The 23,655-nt window shown below is 34.2% G+C and overlaps 1 protein-coding gene and 1 pseudogene across 1 annotated transcript in view; both read left to right on the top strand.

Annotated features, from left to right (window-relative positions):
- RBM25 (RNA binding motif protein 25) overlaps window positions 1-23,655 on the top strand; it is a 47,727-nt gene that overhangs the window by 1,994 nt on the left and 22,078 nt on the right. Inside the window, exons 2-6 of the mRNA XM_043472472.1 lie at window positions 4,829-4,949; window positions 8,074-8,123; window positions 10,035-10,202; window positions 15,017-15,074; window positions 17,843-18,003. Of these exons, the coding sequence (XP_043328407.1) occupies window positions 4,844-4,949; window positions 8,074-8,123; window positions 10,035-10,202; window positions 15,017-15,074; window positions 17,843-18,003 (543 nt within the window). The 5' untranslated portion in view covers window positions 4,829-4,843. The remainder of the gene's footprint in view (window positions 1-4,828; window positions 4,950-8,073; window positions 8,124-10,034; window positions 10,203-15,016; window positions 15,075-17,842; window positions 18,004-23,655) is intronic.
- On the top strand, window positions 11,877-12,049 carry LOC122444480 (annotated as a pseudogene).

A 23,655-nucleotide genomic window follows, 5' to 3' on the forward strand; every position in this document is an offset into this window, starting at 1 on the left:
CGTATAAAAGCATGCTGTTTATCTTTTTAATTTCTTGATAGTTCTTTCTGATGCTGGTACTGAGATTCATAAGAGGATTTTGATTGATTCCTCAGTTTTTTTAATATAATTTTGCCTAACTTTTTTTAAATTTTGAAACTCGAGAAAATAAAAAGAACATATTTTCACTGAGAATTACTGCTATCGTTTTTTAACTTTTTTTTTTGCTTTTTAACTTTTTATTTTGACATAATTTCAAACTTAAAAAAGTGTTGTAAGAATGGTACAAAGGTTTCTCAAATATCTTTCACCCAGATTCCCCAAATGTTAACATTTTACCTGTTTGCTTTATCTTCCTCTCCTTTTTGTCTTCATAGTTTTCTTCTGAAATCTTTGCTAGTGAGTTGCAGATGTGGTGTCCCTCTTAACCCCTAATACTTAAGTGTGTATTTCCTAAAAACAGTTAACATTCTCTAAACTAACAACAAAATCAGGAAATTAATATTGATACAGTGTAGTCTACAGGTCTTAATTTGGTTTTGCCTGAAGGAGTCCGGAATTGATATTGCTATTTTTTTTTTTAAACAGCTTATTAAGGTATAATTGACATGTAAAACACACTCATTGTAATGTATGATTCAGTGTAATGTACGATTCAGTGCAGAGATGTGCAACCATTATCCCAAAGGCTCTCTCTTTTTTGTTTACAAGTCACTTCCTCCTCCCACCATAGCTCTAGACTACCACTCATCTCTGATGAGTTAGGCTTGCCTTGCTTAGTCTGGGACAGTTACGTCAGTCCATTGTACCTTGCAGGCTATAAGCGCAGCGGGAAACTGCCTGCTACACTAATAATCATTTATATTTAATGTTGAGCCACTCGATTGGTTGCATGTATACATAAAATTTTCTCTTTCAGAACTAGTAAAAATAATGTTAGAAAAGAATCTGCCACATAATTGGAGCTAGATGTTTTATGGAATAAATGAATAAGTTGTATATGAGTGTTTGCTGAGGAGGAACTGTTGGTTCATTTGCTTCTTAGCATTTTAGAAATTTGTTCCTGACGAGGTTAGCCTGTAAGTCTATATCCCAGGTGAAATACTTTCTGTCAGGATAAATCTGTAATGGATGAATGCATATAAGCAGTAATGGTATTCTTAAGAGTGCAGAAAAAGTGGTTTGAAGGTGAAAAAGAGAAGCAGAATGCATAGATAAAGCTTCTTTATTTTGTTTTGGGGGAGGACCAAATTTATTGAGATAAAATTTACATACATTAAAATGCATCCATTTTAATTTCAGTCAATTTTGATGAATACATAAACCTGTCTGACCACTGCCACAATAGAGATAGGAAACACTTCCAACGTAGGTGCTGGTTTGTGTTATTTGGGGCCATAAAGTTTCATCCTTGGTGGATGAAAATGTTTTGAACCTTCCAAAAGTGAAGCACTACTTTTCAAGTATTCTTTAAATGCTTTAAATTTCAAGTATTCTTTAAATAATTTAAGTCATTTCAATGCTGATAAAATAAGCTCCTCATCTCTGTTAAACCCCACACACAATCCTTCGGCAGTTGACTACATTCAGAGTATATCTAGAAACTAGTAACTTGTCACCACTTCACTACCACCACCTGTTCTAGGCCACCTCTCTTGTCTAGGTTATTTCAATAATCTCTTACTTTTCTATCCTTATTCTCCTCCAGTCTTAACATAGGGGCCAGTGACACTGTTAAAATATAAGTCAAGTCAAAAACCTTTCGGAGTAAAAACCAGTATTTTTACAGCAGTTTACAAAGCATTACATTTTTTGAACCCCCTTCCCATCTCCAGTTTGTGCCAGTCCTGTGCTTCAGCTGTTGGCCTTCTTATTCCTTGAGCAAACACACCTCAGTTTCTTTGTATTTGCAGTTTCCTTTGCTTGAGAGGCTATTGCCCCCAGTATAGGGCTTCCTGCCTCATTCTCTTGCAAGTCTTTTTAAATGTTGCCTTCTTGGTGAAGCTGACCACCTTGTTTAAAATAAAGCATTCCTTAGCTCTCTTCCCTATTTCATTCAACAAAGTACATACCAGCTTTGACTATCTTTATAAAGTATTGTAAGAGGATTACAGTTTATCACCTACAGGTAAAAATGATAGACTTTGCTTATCCTAAAGTTTGTTCTCAGTCATTTCACATACATCAAAACATACCAAGCTCTATGTTGAAATATGTGGTTGATACTCTCCTTTTAGGATGTTTAAAGTCAACATTAATTATCAGAGATCACCAGAAATGTTTGTTTTCTGAATTTCTGTAGGAGGGGCCATTATCTTATTAAGATTGCCTTCATCTTTGAAGTTCAGCCTCTGAATAAGCAAGTTTTTAACAGTTCCAAATAAAAGGGAAATATTCTGTAGAAAAATTGGAGTGAATGAAATGGGTATATTGCATAAACTAAAACATAAACTGGTTAATTCTAGAATGAAAAGACATTTGAAAACTGAAAAAGTAGTTTAAACACCAAGAACATAGAGGGTTTTTTTTTTTTTTTTTTTTAAGTAGTTGCATTTAATACTTGGGGGAAAAAGTGATTCTAAAGATGAATTCATGGTTCAATCTTTGTAAGCATTGTGAGGCTGGGTGCTTGTCACTGCTCGAATTGTACCCACACATGGTAACTTCTTAATAAATTTATTTAAAGAGTTTCTTAGTGTTTATTTGTTTACTGATTCATTCATTGATTATTTATTCAACAGGTATTAATACCAACTGTTCTTCTAAGAAAGTGCTGAGATAGAGTATTATAATGATAATACAAGAGCTTCTGTAAGTAGGACAGTAGCCCTCGATGTTTTAAAAGGATACACGCTCCTGTCCCCTTCCATATAGAATATTTGTTTTTGTTTTGGGCAAGAAAGTATTTTTTAAAAATTATTTAAAGATTCAACACATTTACAGTCTTAAATTAGTTGCATTTATACCTACTATTTTAAGGCATTTCCAATAGGTTACTTGCTGATATATGGCATTATTCTAGGTATTTATTTTACCTGTAAAGCTTTCTGAATATTTTAAGTGTGCTGTGTTTTTGAAATTGAAGTTTAGATTTTATAGAATATTTCAATATCCTAACTTCTTAAGGGAAAACACTCTGAGGAAGAATAGCTATGAGGGTAAAGGGCATACTTTTTAAAGAAATGTCTGATAAAGGAGTAAAAAGATACTCAATCTCATTAATGATTAGGGAAATTCAAGTAGAAACAAGAGAGTATTTTTTTACTTATCAGATTGGAATGATGGTGAGGATATAAGGAAGGGGCATACCTAAATACTCTGGGTGGGAATATTTGTACAGTAGGTTTGGAGGTAAAGTGTACATATATATAGCAGTACTTATCTGTATTATAGAATTACTTGGCACAGGTGCTTAGAGTTATATGTCCATTATGTCCAAGAACATTTAATATTATTTGTAAGAGGTAAATTACGGAGATAACCATCCATGTTGGTAGATAGTTCTATCTATATAGTGATAGTTTATTGCTTTATAAAGAATGGAGTAGAAGTTTATGACATGAAGAGATGTTAATGAAGGAGAAATGTACATAATATACTATGATTATATTGCCTGCACAAAAACATAAATGATTATATATTAGTTTGTGTAGAGAAAGGTATTTTAGAAGAATCCAGTGATTTATACCAAACTTGGGATTCGGGGCAAGGAAGTGGAAGACAAGCACTTTTTATCCTCTCTCTTCTGTAGGATGAGTAAAACAATATATAAAACCCAGAAAAGAAGATAGTAGAGAAAAACATTTTCTAAAGCTTTAGACAACTCTGGATCATTTGTTATAGAGTATAGGTAGGGGAGTTTTTCCAAGGATACAACAGAAAATCTCCTGTTAATCAAGTTAACTACTTTTAGCTGCATCATTAATATCAGATCAACCCACTTATTTTGGTGCATGGAATCTTACTAGGACATTCTAACATTTTTCTAAACTTTTCTCAGTAGTTTTGGAGACTTGAGTACATTGACAAAAATATTGACAATATAAAATCTGAGGATAGGGAAAGTCTTAAGTATTTCTATTCATTAGGAAAAAGACAAAAGTTTCTTTTGAGTGATAGTGTCATAAACGAAATGAAACAGTTCAGTGTGTTTTTGTATTTTTAAAAATCAAATACCAGCATCTGATTCTTGAATTTCATCCATTCATTAAATATCATTCAGGAATGGTTAAGAGGTTTGCCTTAACGTTTAAGAAAAATGATCACTTTTTTCCCATTGTCATAAATTAGATATTTTCTTTATATTTGAATGATTACAGTGGGACCTGATACCTGTAGGTTCCCCCCTACCTTCCCAGGTTTGTAGAATGTCACTGAGACATTGATTTGTCCTTCAAGAACTGGCCAACACTGAATCAACAAACACTGTGTGACTTTGTTAATTTAGTTTTCAGGATGCATAAAAATTGAACGCTTCAGAACACTTAAAAGCTGTTAGATATTTTCCTGAATTCTGAGTTTGGTTTAAAAAGATTCATTGATGTTTGGTACTTAATTTTTGGATATTAACTGAACCTCAAAATTTTTTTCTTCCTTTATATGTATTCCCATATGATTGTAGGAGTCTATCCTGAACTTAGATCGTGTACATTTTGGGAACTTATTTTAGAAAAGATCTAAGTTTAAAAAATTCTCAATGGACAGACAGAGAAAAGAGGGTCTTTGCCAACTCCTTTGGGTAAGAAACTTCAGAATTTTGCAGATACTCTAAAAATGAAGGCCAAGAAACCAGGCATATCAAATTGTGAATTTTTCAAATGACGTGATTTGCCATGATTTCTTTCTTTAGACTGCTGCAGTAAGAATGTCTTTTCCCCCTCATTTGAATCGCCCTCCAATGGGAATCCCAGCACTCCCACCAGGGATCCCACCCCCACAGTTTCCTGGCTTTCCACCACCCGTGCCTCCAGGTAAGTTTGTGGGTACTGTTGCTTTTGTAGTTGATGACAGTGTTGTATTAGTTTCTGGTGTACAGGAAAGTGATTCATTTTCTTGGGTTTTTTGGTGTGTGTGTTTCAGTTTTTTATTTATATATACACACACACATGCACACACATACTTTTTTTAAGATTCTTTTTCATTATACTTAAAATATTGAATATAGTTTCCTGTGCTGTACAGTAAATCCTTGTTGTTTATCTGTTTTATGTATAGTAGTTTATATTTGCTGATCTCAAACTCTTAATTTATTCCTCCCTGCTTGCCCTTTTGGTAACCATAAGTTTGTTTTCTGTCTGTGAGTCTGTTTGGTAAATAAGTTCATTTGTATCATTTTTTTAGATTACACATGTAAGTGGTATCACTTGATGTTTGTCTTTCTCTGATTTACTTCACTTAATATGATAATCTCTGGGTCCATCCATGTTGCTGCAAATGGCATTATTTCTTTTTATGATTAAGTAATATTCCATTGTAAACATCATTATATACCATATTTTCATTCATCTGTCAATGGACATTTAGGTTGCTTTCGTGTCTTGGCTATTGTATATAGTGTTGTGACATTGGGGTGCATGTATATTTTGAATTAGAGTTTTCTCTGTGTGTATGCCCAGAAGTGGGGTTGTAGAATCATATGGTAGCTCACTTTTAGTTTTTAGGAACCTCCATGCTATTTTCCGGGGCTTCCCTGGTGACTCAGTTGGTAAAGATTCTGCCTGCAAGGCAGAAGTCTGCCTGCAGTACAATAGACCTGGGTTTGATCCCTGGGTCTGGAAGATCCCCTGGAGAAGGAAATAGCAACCCATTCCGGTATTCTTGCCTGGGAAATTCCATGGACAGAGGATTTGGACTATAGTGCATAGAGTCAAAAAGGGTTGGACATGACTTAGCAACTAAACCACAACAACATACTATTTTCCATAGGGCTGCGCCAGTTCACATTCCCACCAGTGATGGTGGCTTTTTTTTAATGTGTCCTTACGTCATTGCAGTATTATCTCTAGAAAATACGTGTACGAGTATTGGTAGAAACGCTGCCTGTTAGCGTTCTAGAAATGTGATGTCTCATTTTCCTATGGTGGGAGTTTCCATTTCTGGCCGAGTATCAAACTCATCTGAGAAATTTAAAATCTTTATTTAAATAATAGGTAATACATTTATACCAATCAAAAAGGTATACAGGGAAAAACTTTTCGCGCCTTCCTGTACAATTTATTACTATCCCCTTACTGAAAGGTGAAAACAAAACAGGGTTATTAGTTTCTTCTTTATCCTTCCAGATATTTTTTGGTGCATATTACAAGCCGCTCTAAATATATATGTTTCTATTCCATTTGTTTTTCTGTAATTCCTTTAACACAGATAATGTAGTAACATCGTATATATACTGTTCTGCCTTAACTTATATATATATATATATGTATTTGACTATATCTTGGAGAGGTTTCCAAAGTTCTATTTAAAAGCTTCCTCTATTCAGTGTTTTATAAAGTAAAAAAAGTTTAAGTCCAGCCCCATCCTACTGAATCAAATCCTTGGAAATTAGGGCCTAGGAATGTCTTTTTAACAGGTTCACGGGTGATTCCTAAGTATCCATTTAAGCACAGTTAAGAGAACCCACATTTAAGAACTCTTGAGATTTATAATTAGCATTGCTTGACTTAAACTTTTCCTCTGGTTTATGAGTGGTGGTTCAGATTTTTTTTTTAATGGGATTGAAAACATTTTGTACAGATTCAGTTTCCCTTATGAAAGATAGTATCTAAAAGTTCTCCTTACTTTGCATGTTGGGAAGTATTTTCATTTAACGTAGAATCCATGTAATTCAGGCTGAAATCAACAAATGATCTTGTAAACCAACTAGAAGTGTTTCTTTTTAGGAAAGCTTTACATCAGTTACCTGGCTTTAACCATTGGATTATCTGTTTGAAATTACAGTGTTTACTAATGAGCTTGACTGTTGCAGAATCAAAAGTACCTTGCAATTGGCTAATTTGATGGGTTGTTAATTCATAACATGTACATTACAGAGGCTTAGCTTTAGGGGCCTCCTACCTTTAGGTCAAGTACACAGATGTGTTGGAGTAGATGTGAAAAGCCACAAGATAAATACGGAATTTTTCTGGAGTATCATTTAAAACTTAAGGAATTTGAGGGTAAATCATAATTTAAAAAAACAACTACTTATGCTTATACATCGTGGAGTAGAATGCTGTACTTGTAAAAGTTTTTAAGACATTTATGCTTGTAACTGGCTGTTTTAAGCTGTTCTTTGAGATAATCATGGGTATGTATTTGTTAGCCCCTTGCCGCCAGGGATGTAGTGGCAGAGCTTGAGTACTATCAGTGTATTATTCCATGTAACAATTACTGAATTACAGTCAGTAACTTAACTGCTCTGTAATAAAGGAGTTTGTCTTGAAAAGAAGGAATAAGAAAATAATGTTAACAGAAATCTGAATAGTTACCAACCATCAAACATTAATTTCTTGAGAAGGATAGTGTCCTGAGCCACTTTCATTTGGGCATCAATTTTTGAGGGGTTCTTTATTTTTTTAGTCTCATAATATCTATTTTCTGATGGTCTTTCCTAGTAACATACTTAACAAAGTCCTGTGTTACAGAGTTATAGGAAAGACTATATTACTTCCAGTTTGTGAAGAAATTTTAAGGCATTAAGAATAAAGCTTAATTACTTGTTCAGAATCAGGAAAGGTGATGATGAAAAACTGTTTGTTTCCTTACCAGTGTATTGGTTTTATAGAAGAAATTTTAAATTCCTTTTAATTTTTAAAAAACACATACTAAAAGAATTGATAACTGTCCAGAATTTTGTACTCATTAAGGCAATAGCAGGTTGTGGTAGTCTTTTTGCTTTATGAGTGTTTCTGTTTTTAAGTTTATTTAGATAGACCAATCTGTAAACTATATTTGGTTTTGAAAAATATCTCATTAATATCTCATTTTTCATTAGTCTTATATTTCCCCTTAAAAGCACTTTGAAGGTGCTTATTTTTATGGCATGTACTTGATATAGAATATATTCTTGTATATATAATTATATTCTTAAGACGCATTTTGCTTCTTTTTTAGGGACCCCAATGATTCCTGTACCGATGAGCATTATGGCTCCTGCTCCAACTGTAAGTATAACTTTTAAGGAGGAATTACAAGTACTCCTGCTTTTAATTGAATCTAAACAACTTGATAAACTCAGATAAATTATTTTAAATGTTTAAAAGAATAATAGGAAGAAAGAGCATTCATATATATCATACTAATTTAAATAATATTATTTTCTCTCAAGTACAGTTGCTCCTAAAATAATGCTCCCTAAATAAATTATTTTGTTTTTGTGATTTTTCTCTTATTGTCTAGACTCTTCATACACTATTACTTCAGATTTAGACATTGACTCTTCCACTACTCCCTCATGTCTTGGTTCTTGAAAGTAGAAGATGTGATCTGATATATCTGATTTCTTAAAAGAAAAAAAAAATGCAGAAATGATCTAGTAGAAATTTAAAATTTGAAATGAAAGTTGAATATATTTTTACTCTTTGCTCTGACATACCTGATTTTTAGCTTCTTCAAAACTATTTTTTTCCTCTGTCCTTTAGTATGATACCATCAAACTTTCTTAAGTTTTACTGAAACCTTTTCTCTGCTGAAGTTTTATTATTCAGTCTTATGTCTTGAACTTTAATTCTCCACATTCATAAAAGCTTCTCTACACTCTAGGCATCTTTAGTTAAGAATGCTAGTATACTGTAACATGTGATTAAATGATAACCCTCTTAATGTTTATTTAACCAGAATTTTTCTTTGAGTTAACTAGTAGAATATAGGGTTTAAATTGTAATTCCTCTGTGAGGGAGATCAGGTCTCATTACTTTTAGCTATTTTTGTTTTTTTAACCTGTGGGTTTTGAAGAGGGAGGGAAGTGTTATTTATATTAAAAGGGTAATGAAATAGGAACTTGCTGTGAGGCAGACCAAGGGGGCCGTCCAGCTTTTCTTGCATTGGACCTTCATTGGGAGGCATGCACTGGGAAACCCCCACATGACGAGTACTCTTGTCCTCCTGCATCTCAGCCGAGGAAAAGGTAGCTCCCCCAATTCACCACTTCAGTGCCTACTGTATATGTTTTGCTAGATTCAATTCCAAATATAAAGATGAGTAAGACTATTCCCTCTGGGAAGTTGAACTTGATGAAAGGAAAAATAAGATAGAAACACAAGTAACTGAGAAAAGGTAAACCTAAAGTGTGGGGAGAGTGCTATGGGAATATTTGAAATTCTGCAGGAAAATTAGCCAGGATAATTGAAGTTTCCTTTTATACTAGTACAGAGTATAGTAGGTGAAGAAATGTGTGGGTATATTTGAAAACTTTAAATGATTTTTGATGTCTTAAACATAAAATTTCTATCCAAGTTTTTTTATTTGGTCTTCCAAGCTGTGTTTAAAAGAAAGGTAATCCAATAGTGGGTTTCCCTGGTGGCTTAGTGGTAAGGAATCCGCCTGCCAATGCAGGAGATGCGATCCCTGATCCAGTAATATCTCCTGGAGAAGGAAATGGTAACCCACTCCAGTATGGTTGCTGGGAAATCCCATGGACAGAGGAGCCTGGCGGGCTGCAGTCCTTGGGGTTGCAAAAGAGTTGGATACAGCTTAGTGACTAAACAACAATAGCAAAATCTAATAGTGACACTTTACTTGTCATAAATAAGTTGTATTAATGAAAAATGTGCTTTGAGAACTTTATATTAAATATATAGAACCTATAGTATTATTAAATATATAGAACCTGTCCTTTATGTTTGCTACTTTAAAATAGGTGTTTGGGGACTTCCCTGGTGGTCCAGTGGTTAAGGCTCTGAGCTTCCACTGCAGAGGGCACAGGTTCCATCCGGGTGTGGGAACTAAGTTCCCGCGTGGTGTTTGGTGTGGCCCAAAAAAAAAAAACTAAAATTGATGTTTTACCCTAATGTTACATTAAGCGTGACAGCAAATTTAATTGCAAGTTCAAATTTTATTGTCTGTCTTCACTTTAGGTCTTAGTACCCACCGTGTCCATGGTTGGAAAGCATTTGGGAGCAAGAAAGGATCATCCAGGCTTGAAGGCTAAAGAGAATGATGAAAACTGTGGTCCCACCACTACAGTTTTTGTTGGCAACATTTCTGAGAAAGCCTCAGACATGCTTATAAGACAGCTCCTTGCTGTAAGTTAAACTGTTTTTCATTTTAAAAATTTTTTGTTATTAATTTCAGGCTTAAGAAAAATCAGAGAAGACTCAATTACTGACTCTTATATTTTGAAAAGTTTCAATCCTGCAGAAAAGTTGAATAAATAGTGAACACCTTTGCAACACATTTTGCCACATTTGTTTTCTCTCTCTCTTTCTCTCTCCGCACACACACCGCTTAGTTTTTTTCTGAATAGTTTGGGAGTAAGTTGTGGCATTACATTTCATCTCTGAATGCTTATGTCTCCTATGACCAAGGTACTCTCCTACATTTTTTACACTTAGGAAATTTAAGGTTGATTCATTATTGTTAATTAAAATACATATAGCTCATATTTATTTTACCAACAGTTTCTATAATAGGTGTTTTTTGTTTTTGGTCTATAATCCAGTCAGGGATGTATATACATTGCATTTAATTGTCATGGTTCTTTAGATGGCTTCTTTATTATAGAACAGTTCCCTGCCTCTTTTTGTTTACTTGTTTTTGTGTTTCATGATATTGATGTTTTGAAGTGTCTGGGTCTTTTGCAGAATGTCTCACCCAGTTTGACTTGATTGTTTACCCATAGTTAGATTTAGAGTAAGCATTTTTTATAAGAATGGGCCATGTGTAATAACTGTTCTCAGGGGCAGCATAGCAAGAAACACCATGTCTCTTGGTTCCATATTTGGTGGTATTAAGTTATTTGGTTAAGGTGGTCTGATCTCCATTTTAGAGTATCTTTTCTCCCTTTGTCATTAATGAGTAACTTCTGGGTTAATTTTTTGAGACTGTGTGAGTCCTTTTCTTTAGAAGCCTTTGAAACAGTGATTTTAACATCTAGTGGTGATTGATTGACTCCCTTTAAAGTTTTTATTCTGAGCATATATAGTCAGTTTTTTTGACCTGGTCATTGATTTTCTTTTTTGTCTTAGTCTTAAAAATTCATCCTGATGCTACATGCACATTTTAAGTGAAAGAATACTGACTTTTTTAATGAAAAATAACGGTATCCGTACTCACTCCTTCCATAGTCTCTACTGTGTCTTAGAGAAGTTATTTAAAATTTTTTTCCTTCTTCATTTTATAAGTAATGTACATTATTGCCATTTCTGTTTTATAAATCATGTTATCCTTGCATTAAAAAGTGTTCAGAAAAAAAGGATTTAGAAAATAAACATAAAACCTAGCTTTGTCAGATCTTAGTATTTTGTGATGCTAGCTTTAGATTTTCATCCCAAAGAAACAAAACATGAAGGTCCTAATTCTCATTTCTGTCTTCCACGGAGGTAATAAGCAGAGGGAATCCATTATCCTAAACTGGGTGTTTATCATTCCTGACCATATTTTTTACTCTAATTACATATTTATATTCATAAAAGTTTATCATTTATAAGTTTAAAATCTGTATTCTTCCACAGTTTGCTTTCTTCACCCAGCATATATGTAGCTCTAGTTTGTTTACTTTTCACTGCTGTATGCCATTGCATTATAGAGATATGCTGTAAATTGTCAAATTTTTTACTGATGGTCATATGGATCATTTTCACTTTTTGATATTATGGTTTGCTATGTTATTACTGGTAATACATCTTTCTAAACGAACATGGAAGTGCTCGCTTCGGCAGCACATATACTAAGTGAACATGAAATAAATTCTGTCATGTATACTTACCTGGCAGGGGAGATAGCATGATCACGAAGGTGGTTTTCCCAGGGCGAGGCTTATCCATTGCACTCTGGATGTGCTGACCCCTGCGATTTCCCCAAATGTGGGAAACTCGACTGCATAATTTGTGGAATTTGTGGTAGTGGGGGACTGCGTTCGCACTTTCCCCTGGTAAAAAAAAAAAAAATTCTGTCATGTATTCTCTTAGAAGTGGAATTTCTGTCATTGGGCATGCTTATCTTCACTTTTAAAGATAATGCCTGTTTTCCCCCAAGGTAGAACATTGGAAGGACATTTTATTTATTTCTATTACAGATGTATTTTTAATTTTATTATTATTTATTTTTGGCTGCACTGAGTCGTGATTGTTTTGCGTGGGCTTTCTCTAGTTGTGGTGAGTAGGGAACTGCTCTGCCGTGGTGTGCGGGCTCCTCGTTGCAGTGGTTTCTCCCGCTGACGAGCACGTGGGATCAGTAGTCGCGACTTGCGGGCTCTAGTGCGGGCTCAGCAACCGTGCGCGTGGACCTAACTGCCCTATCGCATGTGGGGTCTTACTTCCCTTATTAGGGATTGAACCTGTGTCCACCCGCATTGGCAGGCAGATTCTTAACCACTGACCCACCAGGGAAGTCCTCGAAGGACATTTTAAAAAACGTCTTTATTGAGATATAATCCACACACCATAAAGTTCACCCTTTTATAATGCACAGTTCAGTGGCCTTTAGTATATTCAGAGAGTTTTGCAAATATCACCACTGTCTTAATTCCTGAACATTTTTATCACCCCATATAGAAACACTGTACCCATTAACATTGCTTTCCGTTTTCTCCTCCCCTGAGCGTCTGGCAACCACTATTAAACCTGTCTCTGTGGATTTGCTTGTTCTATGCATTTTATGTAAATGGAATTTTAGAATATGTGGCTTTTTTGTTTTGTCTTTGACTTAGCCTGATGTTTTTAAGATTCACCTATGGTGTAGCTTATTAGTGAAACTTTGTTCCTTTTTTATGGCCAACTAATAATGGCAACCCACTCCAGTATTCTTGCCTGGAAAATCCCATGGACTGAGGATCCTGGTAGGCTACAGTTCATGGGGTCGCAAAGAGTCGACACGACTGAGCGGCTTCACTTCAGTTCACTTCAATACTCCCTTTAGTCACTATGCTGTATTTTGTTTATCTGTTTATCAATTGATGGACACTGGGTTGTTGTGAATAATGATGCTGTGAACGTTCGTGTACAAGTTTTTGTGTGGACACACGTGTGTATGTTTTCAATTTGAAACATCCTTTTTTAAAACTGCTGTTGATGTATATGTGCTGCAGAGTCTTTTTTAAGATCTTTGAATTCCTGAATTTATCTCTTCTGTTTCTCTTTTTACTTTTAAGACTTTACTTGGATGTCTGGGGAGCTATGATTGTCCATATTTAAGAGTTAGGGATTAAAAGAGTTTTGTATACATAAGCTGACTTTGTAAAATGTTGGGCATCGCTGTAGGGTAATCTGACTGGCAGCCAGAGGTTTTAAATTCGGTGGAGTGTTCTTTGAGGTGGGTTGTTTTCTCTAGAAAACTTCGAGTTTTATGCCTAGTGAGTTTATGATTGACTGCCTGTATGAGGTTGCAGGTACAGGATTGACTTGAAGCATGCATTTCTTTTTTTTTTTTTTTTGAAGCATTTCCTATACCTTTACTTTCTTCCCTTCTTACTCTTGCAATCTCGTTGGTGTTTTCATATCTGGTGCTCCACATCCCGAGCTTGTTTTGTTCACTTTCTTCAGATGGTTGCTGTTCAGGCTCTCTTCTCTGGTGATGGGGAAAGGGTAGCTGCTTGAAGCCTCTGAGACTTTGATTATTTCATATTTGTATTGTCAGGCAGTAACTTATTTTTATTCAGCTTTACACTTCAGCCCAATTCGCCACAGTACCTTTTGCCCCTGGTCTGGATCCCACTAGGTTTTGTATTGATAGAGTCAGTTAGCCTAATTTTTTCTTTCTTATCAGTATCTGCTTCTATACACACTTGGAGTCATAGCTTTCTTTGTTTTCCTGAATGAGCTATTATCCATCCATTTGCCTTTTGTCATTGCAAAAGGCACACTATGTTTGACCTTATAGTATTTTGTCTTTTATATGTATTTTGGCTGCACCGCGAGGCGTATGGAATCTTACTTAGTTCCTTGACCAGGGATTGAACCCATACCCCCTATAGTGGAAACTTAAAGTCTTAACTTCTAGATTATACTACCAGGGAAGTCCCAATTCTTTGATTATCATTTTAGTAGTTTCTCTGAATGAAGATGTGAAAAATCCATGCATTTCTCAGCTTTGACAGATAATCTTTAGTTATTACTTCCCACAAAACTTCTTTTAAACCTTCTAATTTTTCTTTAGTAATGAGAAATAAACTTTGTGAGTAAACAAAATGTAATAAATATCCCACCCTTCAGACAACCTGCCCCGTTAACATTTTAGAGTATTTCTGATCATTTTCTGGAAATTTTTTTCTTTACATTGTTAAAAATCTTACTGTTGGGACTTCCAGTGGTTAAGACTGAATGGTCCAGTGGTTAAGACTCCATGTTTCCAATGCAGGGGATGCAGATTCGATCCTGGTTGAGGAACTGAAGAGCCCACGCTCCTTGGGTGTGGCCAAAAAGAAAAAGATTACTGTGTATCTGCAATTTCATGTCTCATGATATATTTGCATCCCATATCAAGCATTTCCCTATGTCTTTAAAAATCCTTTATAATATATACATGTGTTTTAATTTTTTTTCTCATATATACATGTGTTTTAAAACAGTCTTTATGGGCTTACAGTATTTACTTGAATTTATTATAGTTCTAACTATTACAATATTTGGGCATTTTGGGTTTATTTACATGTATTTGTAAGATAAATAAAACTAAAATGTCTAATTTATTGAAAGATAGTTTTCTGGAAATAATAGTCACAATTTATATTTTCCTTTAAAATGACTTGTGTATTTTATTCATATAATAAGCTTGTGGGAATTGCAAAATTTAGTTGCTGAGAATGTTTTGTCTTCTATTTTTTCCTAAGCAGGAGTATAATTATGTTCTTATTTGCATTATAACTTTAAGTGGTAAGGATCTTTTTTGTTTTCTTTTAAAGAAATGTGGCCTAGTTTTGAGCTGGAAGAGAGTACAAGGTGCATCTGGAAAACTTCAAGGTAGGTAATTTTTTGCTTATTTATTGAGATCATCTTAATCTGTGAGTGTAAGTTGTGTTTGCATTTGCTCTCGTTAACCATGGAAGAGTTTTGTTAGCACTCTGTCTTCACTCCTACTGGAATAAGGACTAAAGGCAATTGGGAAGATGTTGGCTGAGAGGTGAGATTAGAAAGTGAAAAAGGCTAATAGGAGGTAGGAGAGGGGGAAAAAAATTAGGCTAACTGGTTTCTTATTACTTTAAAAAGTTCTTTTTGTTTCAGAGCAGGAGTGTATGATCAAGATGGGACAATTAAAAAAAAAATGAAACAGTTAGGACTTAGGAAGGAAGTGTAGAAGAGATGATGAGATGACCTGTTAGTCTTAAAAGCCAACTATTCTTTTCATACTAGTTGGCAGAAACACCTGTTTGATATACATTCTTTAAACACTTATTATGGAAAAATTCATACATATATAAAATTGGCAGAATAGTGTGAATTCTTATGTACTTGTCTAGCGTTTTAACATTTATTAGGTCATGCCATTTGAGCTTAACCTGTACCCTGTCCATTTTCTTTTTATATTTGTACAGTCCTGAGCACCAGATGATTTAGTCTATAAATATTTTTATGTCTCCAAAAGATAAGTTTTTAAAAAATTAGTTATTTTCATTGGAGGCTAATTACTTTACAGTGTTGTAGTGGTTTTTGCCATATATTGACAAGAATCAGCCATGGGTGTACGTGTGTTCCCCATCCTAAATCCCCCTCCCACCTAAAATAAGTTCTTTTTAAAAAACATACCTAAAATGCAATTATAAGACCAAAGGAAAAACATTTCTTCTAATTATTCTCAGTGTTTAGATATCCAACATTCAGTCAATATCCAGTCCATGATCAGATAGATGTCCAGCTGACTCAAATGTCAGTTTCTTAGATAGTCCTTTTGACAGGATTCATGTAAAATCCCTGCATTGCTGTAGGTTGACATATTTTTGAGATTCTTAATATTTTTAGTTCTGTCTGTCTTCTTTCTCTTGAGATTTGTTGGAGAACTTGGGTCTTCTGCCCAGCAGTGTTTTCTCAGTTTGGATTTGCTTATTGCAGCTCCAGTAGAATTACATGTCTTGCATCTCTGTCCACTGCATTGTAGTGTAAACTGTTTGGTAGTTGTAGCTTGAGACTTGATCAAATTTGAGTTTGTCTGTGTTGTTTTTGTTGATGCTTTTTAGATGTAAGAATTCTAATTAGGAGTTTCTTCCATTAGGAGTCATATTCGCTTATAATTTTTTTTAAATGGTAACAGCTTTTGTCAGTGACTGGTTGATTCATTCACTGGGGGTTTGCCAAATGTAACAGTTTGGAAGAATTGTGTTATTCCTTCATTGAAGAACAAATATCATTTGTTAATACAATACATCCATAAGGATAAACTTCCTTTTCCATGTACTATTTGGCTACTTAGAGATATAATTTCTGTAAGAATAATGAGATAAATGCTTTGGTTCTTTGATTTTTCAAAAGAATGATCTTATGTTCTTAGCATCCTCTAGCAGTGACTTTTTTAAGACCTAGTTTGAACTTCTGGATTGACGAGTATTCAATTTGTTGTTATTATTTAATATAGATTAATTGTCATTATCCCTAGTGAAGCTTAAGTTGTCTTAGGTTGCCTTTGGAAATTGGATCTTCAGTGATTTTTTGACCCAAACTTAAATGCCTTTGATAGCTTCCTTGTTATCTGGGAATAAGATATACAAAGTTCAGCTAGTAGTTTTTCTGCCCAAGATTTGGGATCAGCCATTTCTGAAGAAGCTCTGGTTCTTTTTAGTGGGAAATTGTTTCAAAAAGACCATCTGGATATTGGTGCAGACACTGTATCCATTGTTTGGTCTTTACTTTGCCAATGAACAGTAATTCAAATTCAAGCCTAAAAGATTTTTATCTAATCTTTTTTGTCATATGTCTTATGTTTTTCTTCCACACTTAGAATCCTGAGCTTCAACACTGGGGATGATAGACTATTAAATAATTATTTGTTATTGTTATCCTCTCACATTTCACATACAATAATTTCAGACCAATAGCACCAATACTGTCATCAATAATATGCTTGTTGACAGATCTTTTTGTCTTTAGGATCTATCCCACTTAAGTATATAGTCAGATTTTCTGTTTTAAAAATCACTCAACATGTAGTTGTATCACTAAGTGTAAACATATTTGGATTCATTTGTTTAATTTTATTTTCAATGTTCTTTTAAATTTAATTTTGTTTTAATATCTTTATTAAAAATCATGAAAATAGACTAGCTATTAAAATGAAACAGAGACAGAAAAGTTAGACTAGTAAATAGAATAAAAGATCAGTACTTTTGTAGTTTAACATCTCTGAACTGAAAAGTGCTGTATTTAGGTTCAAGCAGCCTTCTTGCCTCACTATAGCTGTGAGGAAATTGAGGATGGAATGAATCCATGAAATAATTAAAAGAATTAATCATGAAATTTGCTATTTTGCTGAGTATTTTTTCAGCATTTCTAATACTAGCATTTTGCTTGACGAGAATTTTTCTTCCTTTCCCATTTTTCTTTTCTCTTTTTTTCTTTTGGTTGGTTGAGAGTGCTAAAAGAGAAATCCATGTCAAAGGTAATTGAAGGAAAAGAAGGAGTGATGAAATAATCTTTGCGTTATAATGCTTTGGTCTCTAATGATTTCAGTTTTCCATAAATATTTTTCATCTTTCATAATTGTTTTGATATCTTACTAAATTCTTTGTATCCTTTGCTAGCCTTTGGATTCTGTGAGTATAAGGAACCAGAGTCTACGCTCCGTGCACTCAGGTTATTGCATGACCTGCAGATTGGAGAGAAGAAGCTACTTGTTAAAGTTGATGCAAAGACAAAGGCACAGCTAGATGAATGGAAAGCAAAGAAGAAAGCTTCTAATGGGGTATGTTTTCTATAGCATTGTCTTCTCTAGGCTAACTGTGCTTTTTCAGTGTAAATGCTTCTCATTATGAATGAATCTAATACAGGGCTTCACAAGATCATCAAGTGTGTTTTACATATAGTTATTTTAAGTCTTTTATCTACCCATAGTGGGTGGATGACTGTTGGTTTGCTTATTCCAGGTTGGGATGAAGGTAGTAAGGGAGGCTGGACAAGGTTAACTTGCCAGAGAAAACACTGGTAGACTATTCCAAACAGAGCTAATTCATTAAGACAGCTTTGTAAGTAAGTACAAAATATATTTCAACCTACAAAACTTTTATTAGTTGCCCTCCCTTTTAGAAGTACACAGGTTCTAAAATGAATTAGAATAAATCTTATTACTTTTATCAGGTGGTGGCTCTATTAAGTGAAGCTAATGTAAAGGGAATTTTTGTATTTTGTAATGTATACATTACTACTCCCTCTCAACAAAGCAAAAAATAGCTAAAGCCTTAGTGTATACTTCCTTGTCTTCCCTTCCTAGTTTCTTTTGACATATCAAGCTGAATGAATCCAGAGTAGATTCATTATTACCTTTCTATCTCTATAAAAACAAAACAGCCTTTTTGGTCTGTTGAGTCTTTTAACTGTTATTCAAAATAGAAGTAGCTTCCTTAGTTCCCTTACTCACTCCTTTACAGAAACATTGTAAAAGTATTCATAAAAGCAGAATGACCTCTAAAGAAGACGTTAAATACAACCCATAATTCTATCATCATTAGTAACCACCGTAGACATTTTTGTTGCATATTTTTCCAGGCATTTTTCTCTAAGGTATAAGACATTAAGTGTAATTATGTCAGCCCCTTGCTCATACATCCTTAATGGTTTTGAATTTCTCAAAATATGAAACCTATATTCTTAGCATGGCATCCTAACCTTGCTCCCATCTACCCTTCTGGCTTACTCCATCAATCCCCTTCTATGTGTCAGTCATATATTCCTACAGACTCCTTTGTGGTTTGATATCCTTGTTGCCCATACAAGCTACCTATTGAAGGTCTGTCCACATTTAGTTTAAATGTTGCTTGACTCATGTAACTATCATGAGTCCTACCCTTGATTCCTCTCAGGCAGAATTAAATCCTTTTTATATAAAGCAGGATTTTACTGTTATGTCAGTCTGCTTTGTAGTGTATTTTGTTTTTATCACTCTCTCACACCTTCTTATCCCGTTTTCATCCTCATATCCTACATTCACTGATTATAAGGTAGGGCAATAAGTTCACAGACTATTTTTTCATCTTGTACCTCCACAGAACCTAGGTCAGAGTCTTGCCCGTGATGAGAATGGGGTGAACATTTATTGTAACAGTTGCATTTATGTTGCTCGCCTGATAATCTTTACTGTCTTTACCTAGCTGTATAAGGATTTAATACAATTTACACTCCAGAGAAATTGTATTTTATTTCATATCAGCACTATTGTCTGTCGTAGCCCTAAAACCTTAAAAAAGCCAACGGTCTTAGATTTTCCTTGCTGTGATAACCAAATTCATATTTAAAATAAAGCCTGGATACAATGTTTTCAAAGTGTTTTATGTAATTTCCCTGGACTCATTATTTTACTCTGGTCATTTGTGAGGTGGTTTAAATTGTGGCATTGCAAGTGTTGTGCTCCGATTGAAAAGTAAATCACTTCATTGTGTGTTTATATAAATGAGGAAATGTATAATTGTGTGACTTCATTTTGTAATCCCTGTTAGTAAGAGGACTCACAATTGAAATCTGTTCATATTTTTGCTCAAGAATGGAGTTGAAGCTACCTCTTAATAAAAATGGAGCAGTTATTTCAGATAAAATGAAATTTCAAAAATTAACAGGCCTGACTTCTGGGTGCATTTGGCATGGTTTCCAGAGGTATTGAAGTCGTAAGACAAACATGGCATAGTTTTGCAGAGTTGTTGATTTTACTCAACAATACTAGTAAAATGAAGACGAATAATTCTATCAGATAAAAATTTTTTTTCAAACAAGTAAATACATTGTCATGATTTTTCAGGGTAAATGTGAAAGTGTATTTGTTCTTTATCTTTTTTTGTTGTTGTTCTTTATCTTTTATTGTTGATTTGTTGGAGAAATTCAGAAAATAGTGATTTGAAGTAGAGGGTATGAGAATGAGACACCGAGAAACACGTGTGGCGCCTCATCCGTTTTCCTGACCCCAGGCAGGAGAAAGAACAGGATTAGTTGTATAGTTCTCTGATTCAAAAAGAACCACGAATTTGTCTAGAAAGATGTTTTTCCTGATCCAGAATTTTAACAGGAATTATGTGCCTTGATTAGTAGCGCTATTAAAAGCTTTTATTTAGCTTTCACAGAATCTGTAGAAAGAACTTTTTTACTTGTAGTAAAACTATTTCATTTGAGGTAGCAACACTGATCTTAGTCCTTGTCCTTTTGTTTTACCTCTTGTTCAATAGTAGCGGTTTAGGACTAGAGACATCTGCTAAATCATCAGAAATAGTGCTTGTTTACCACACATTCATTCAAGGTTGACTTCCAAGTATTGAAAGTACAAATAACCTTTGGAAAGAGCTGCCTACTTTATGTTTTTTAATTGAGGACAGATCAGATACTGCAGGTAGGAACTCCTTCACATTTTTGTCTGGAAATTAGTGTGAGTGTGGTGGAGTCTACGTTTTTTCCAAAGAAAGAGCTCTACATTTGCTTAGTTGCCCAAGTTCTTGTTTTGGACTCTAGAGGTCAGTGCCAAAGAGTGAGCCAAGTGGAGTTTTTACCTAACTCTCCATCTAGTAGCTTTACTATAAAAGCTCTGAATAGTTGGGACTGGTAAACATCTCAGATATTCAGTGTATTTCTTTGATCTTTTTGTACTGTGCTGCACTGCTGAACCCTTCACTTCTTGCTGCTCAGTATGCTTTCTGTTTCTGAAGTGGAAGAAAAAATGAAGTCAGGAAGTTGTCTGTGATTCAGGACCTAGAAGTAGAATTTAAGTTGAAACTAAAAATAACTTTTCCTCCCAAGACACATATTGTCATTTTTGTTTTTCTTACATTAACAATTGGTTAAGAGATGGGACTCATAAGCTTTCCTTCTAAAAAAATGTACATTTTCTCTATAGATCAAGGGGTAGTAGTCATTTGTAATGTGGTGTGAACTAGATCATTCCAAATGCTTTACTTCTGTTTAGCTATATTAATATTTAAGTCTTAGCTTAGGATGAGTGGTGGTAGGGAATTTAGGGGCTATGAGTATTTTTAGGTGAATAAGGCTTTGGATTTGTAACCCCACCTCTATCCTTATGTTTAAAAGAGCATGGAGATGTAGAGGGTTCATGGAAAGAAATTTAGAATGTAGGTAAAATGCTAAAGACAGACTGGATTTTCTCTGATGAGGTTTATTTTCATAATAAAGAATTTAGATCTCAACAGCTGAGGGTTGATAAAAATAGCTGTATGTGTCTTCAGGACCTGAGGTTTCAGGGACAGGTTACTGGTGATTTAATTCTTTTCATTTTAAAACTTTTGGAGAAGCAGAGTATTGCTGAAGGGATTTTAATGAAAGCTGCATGAAGACCTTATTGTTATATATCATTGATTTAGAATAAGAAAGGACTGCATCACCAAATTTTAGTTTACAATTTTATTATGAAAATAAATTGGTTGACAAAACCCACTGCAATGTTGCGAAGTAATTAGCCTCCAACTAATAAAAATAATTGGAAAAAAAAAAAAAGAAAATAAATTGGTAAATAATATAAACAACTGAATTACTCACCTTGGTTAAAGCATTGTATCTTTATCCAAGATGCCAAGTAGATAGTTGGCTTTAAGAAAATTAGATGAAGGAGCAGGTTTGAGAAAGTAAGGAACTCAGAGTGGTTAGTTACCACATTTAAGGACTTACATGAACTTTATCTGTATCATATCTTCATCTGTGTCTCTTATCCTTCTTTCTTCTCTTATATTGTTAAATACTTAAAGGGAAAGTTATTTCTTTCTTTAATTTTGAATTTTTAACCATCTAACATAGTGTCTGCATATAGTAAACTCAAGAATTTGAGCAAATTAAGAAATAAATGTGTGCTGAAGAAGTATCCACTGGGGATAGCGTTCAGAATGCTGGTTATTATGAAATCACAGCTCAGTTAAATGAAGGAGGCACAAGGCATGACACTCACCTTGGAGAGAGTTTAGAGCATGGCGACCAAGAGTCAGCTTTTGTCCAGAAAAGCAGAATTCTTGTTTGTATCTGAAAATTTGCGCAATATATATTTACTAAGTATGTATGTAGCTTTAAGTTACAAAAGCTTTTGTATACATAAATCTTTATGTTTATCTTCTTTGTCATACTTTTTTGTTGCTTCTTTGTCATACTTCTCCTCCTTTCCAAGTTTTAAGAAGAGAAGAGGGTAATGAAATTGTCTGGAGCTTGAGGTCATTCTCTAGATTTTGTCATTTGAACTTGGATTAATTACTTAACTAGGAGCTTTAAAATAAAGCAGAAATAAGGACAGTAGGATACTGGAAACCAGTAATTTTTTTCCCACATGGACACAGGTAACAATTTAGACTTTGTTTAAAAAATAATCGTCTTGGGAAAGAATTCCCTGGTGGTCCAGTGGTTAAAAGAGTGCTGTTTCACTGCTGAGGGGCCCGGGTTTAGTCTCTGGTTTAGGTAACTAAGCCACAAGCCTTGTGACCCGGCCTCTTCCTCCCAGCCCCATAGTCTGTTACTTCTTTGTGAGAAGTAGTACAACATGAATTTGTTTTTATTTTTCATTATGTTACATTCACAAGTTGTGGGGAGAAAGGTGCGCATATTTAGAGTTGATTCCTTTTTAGTTATTTTGAGTTTTTTAAATGGTATTCCCACATTGCAGAAAGCAGAGAGGGAAAAGAGAAGCATCATTCCAGCTCCTGGTCTTCCTAATGTTTATATTTTGTTGTATATAGTTTTATTTGTTTAACATACATATGTTTTTGGTTATTATTTTATATACTTTTGTACTTTATTATATTTTTATATATTTTATTTTATAAATATATTTTATATATTATATTGTATAATATAAATATTATATTTACTTTTGTTTTGTTTTGGCTGTACCCCAACAGCATATGGGTTCTTAGTTCCCTGACCAGGAATTGAACCCGCATCCCCTGCAGTGGGAGCATTGAATCTTAACCACAGGACTGCCAAGGAGGTCCCTGTTTTTGTTTATTTAAAACAGTGGCTATCATAGGTACATAAAATTGTATTTTGCTTTTTCAATGTAATTAAGTTTTCAACACTAGAATGAGTTACTCAGTAAATATCATTAGTTTGTGCAAGTATTGAGCAAGAGGATCTGAAAAATTTTGAAAGCTTTTCAGATGTGTAGTGTGCTAACCCTGTGATTCAATCTTCTCTTGCTAGTTAGGGGTCAGAACGTTAGATAGCAAGGGAACAAAGAAAGGAAAATGATAGAGTACAGTATATCCAAGGAAGAAAGCGTAAAACAAATACAGTTTAGTTTTGTGAAGTTGGGAGTAAAGCTAAGTCTGCATTTAATAGGACTACAGAGATGTTTTGGAGAAAACATGTTTGTTTGTTTTGTGTACTAACTTGTTTTGAATGATTTTGATTTTCTTGTTTGATATTTTTT

The sequence above is a fragment of the Cervus canadensis genome, chromosome 6, assembly GCF_019320065.1.
Source record: "Cervus canadensis isolate Bull #8, Minnesota chromosome 6, ASM1932006v1, whole genome shotgun sequence".
NCBI classification, from domain to species: Eukaryota; Metazoa; Chordata; class Mammalia; order Artiodactyla; family Cervidae; genus Cervus; species Cervus canadensis.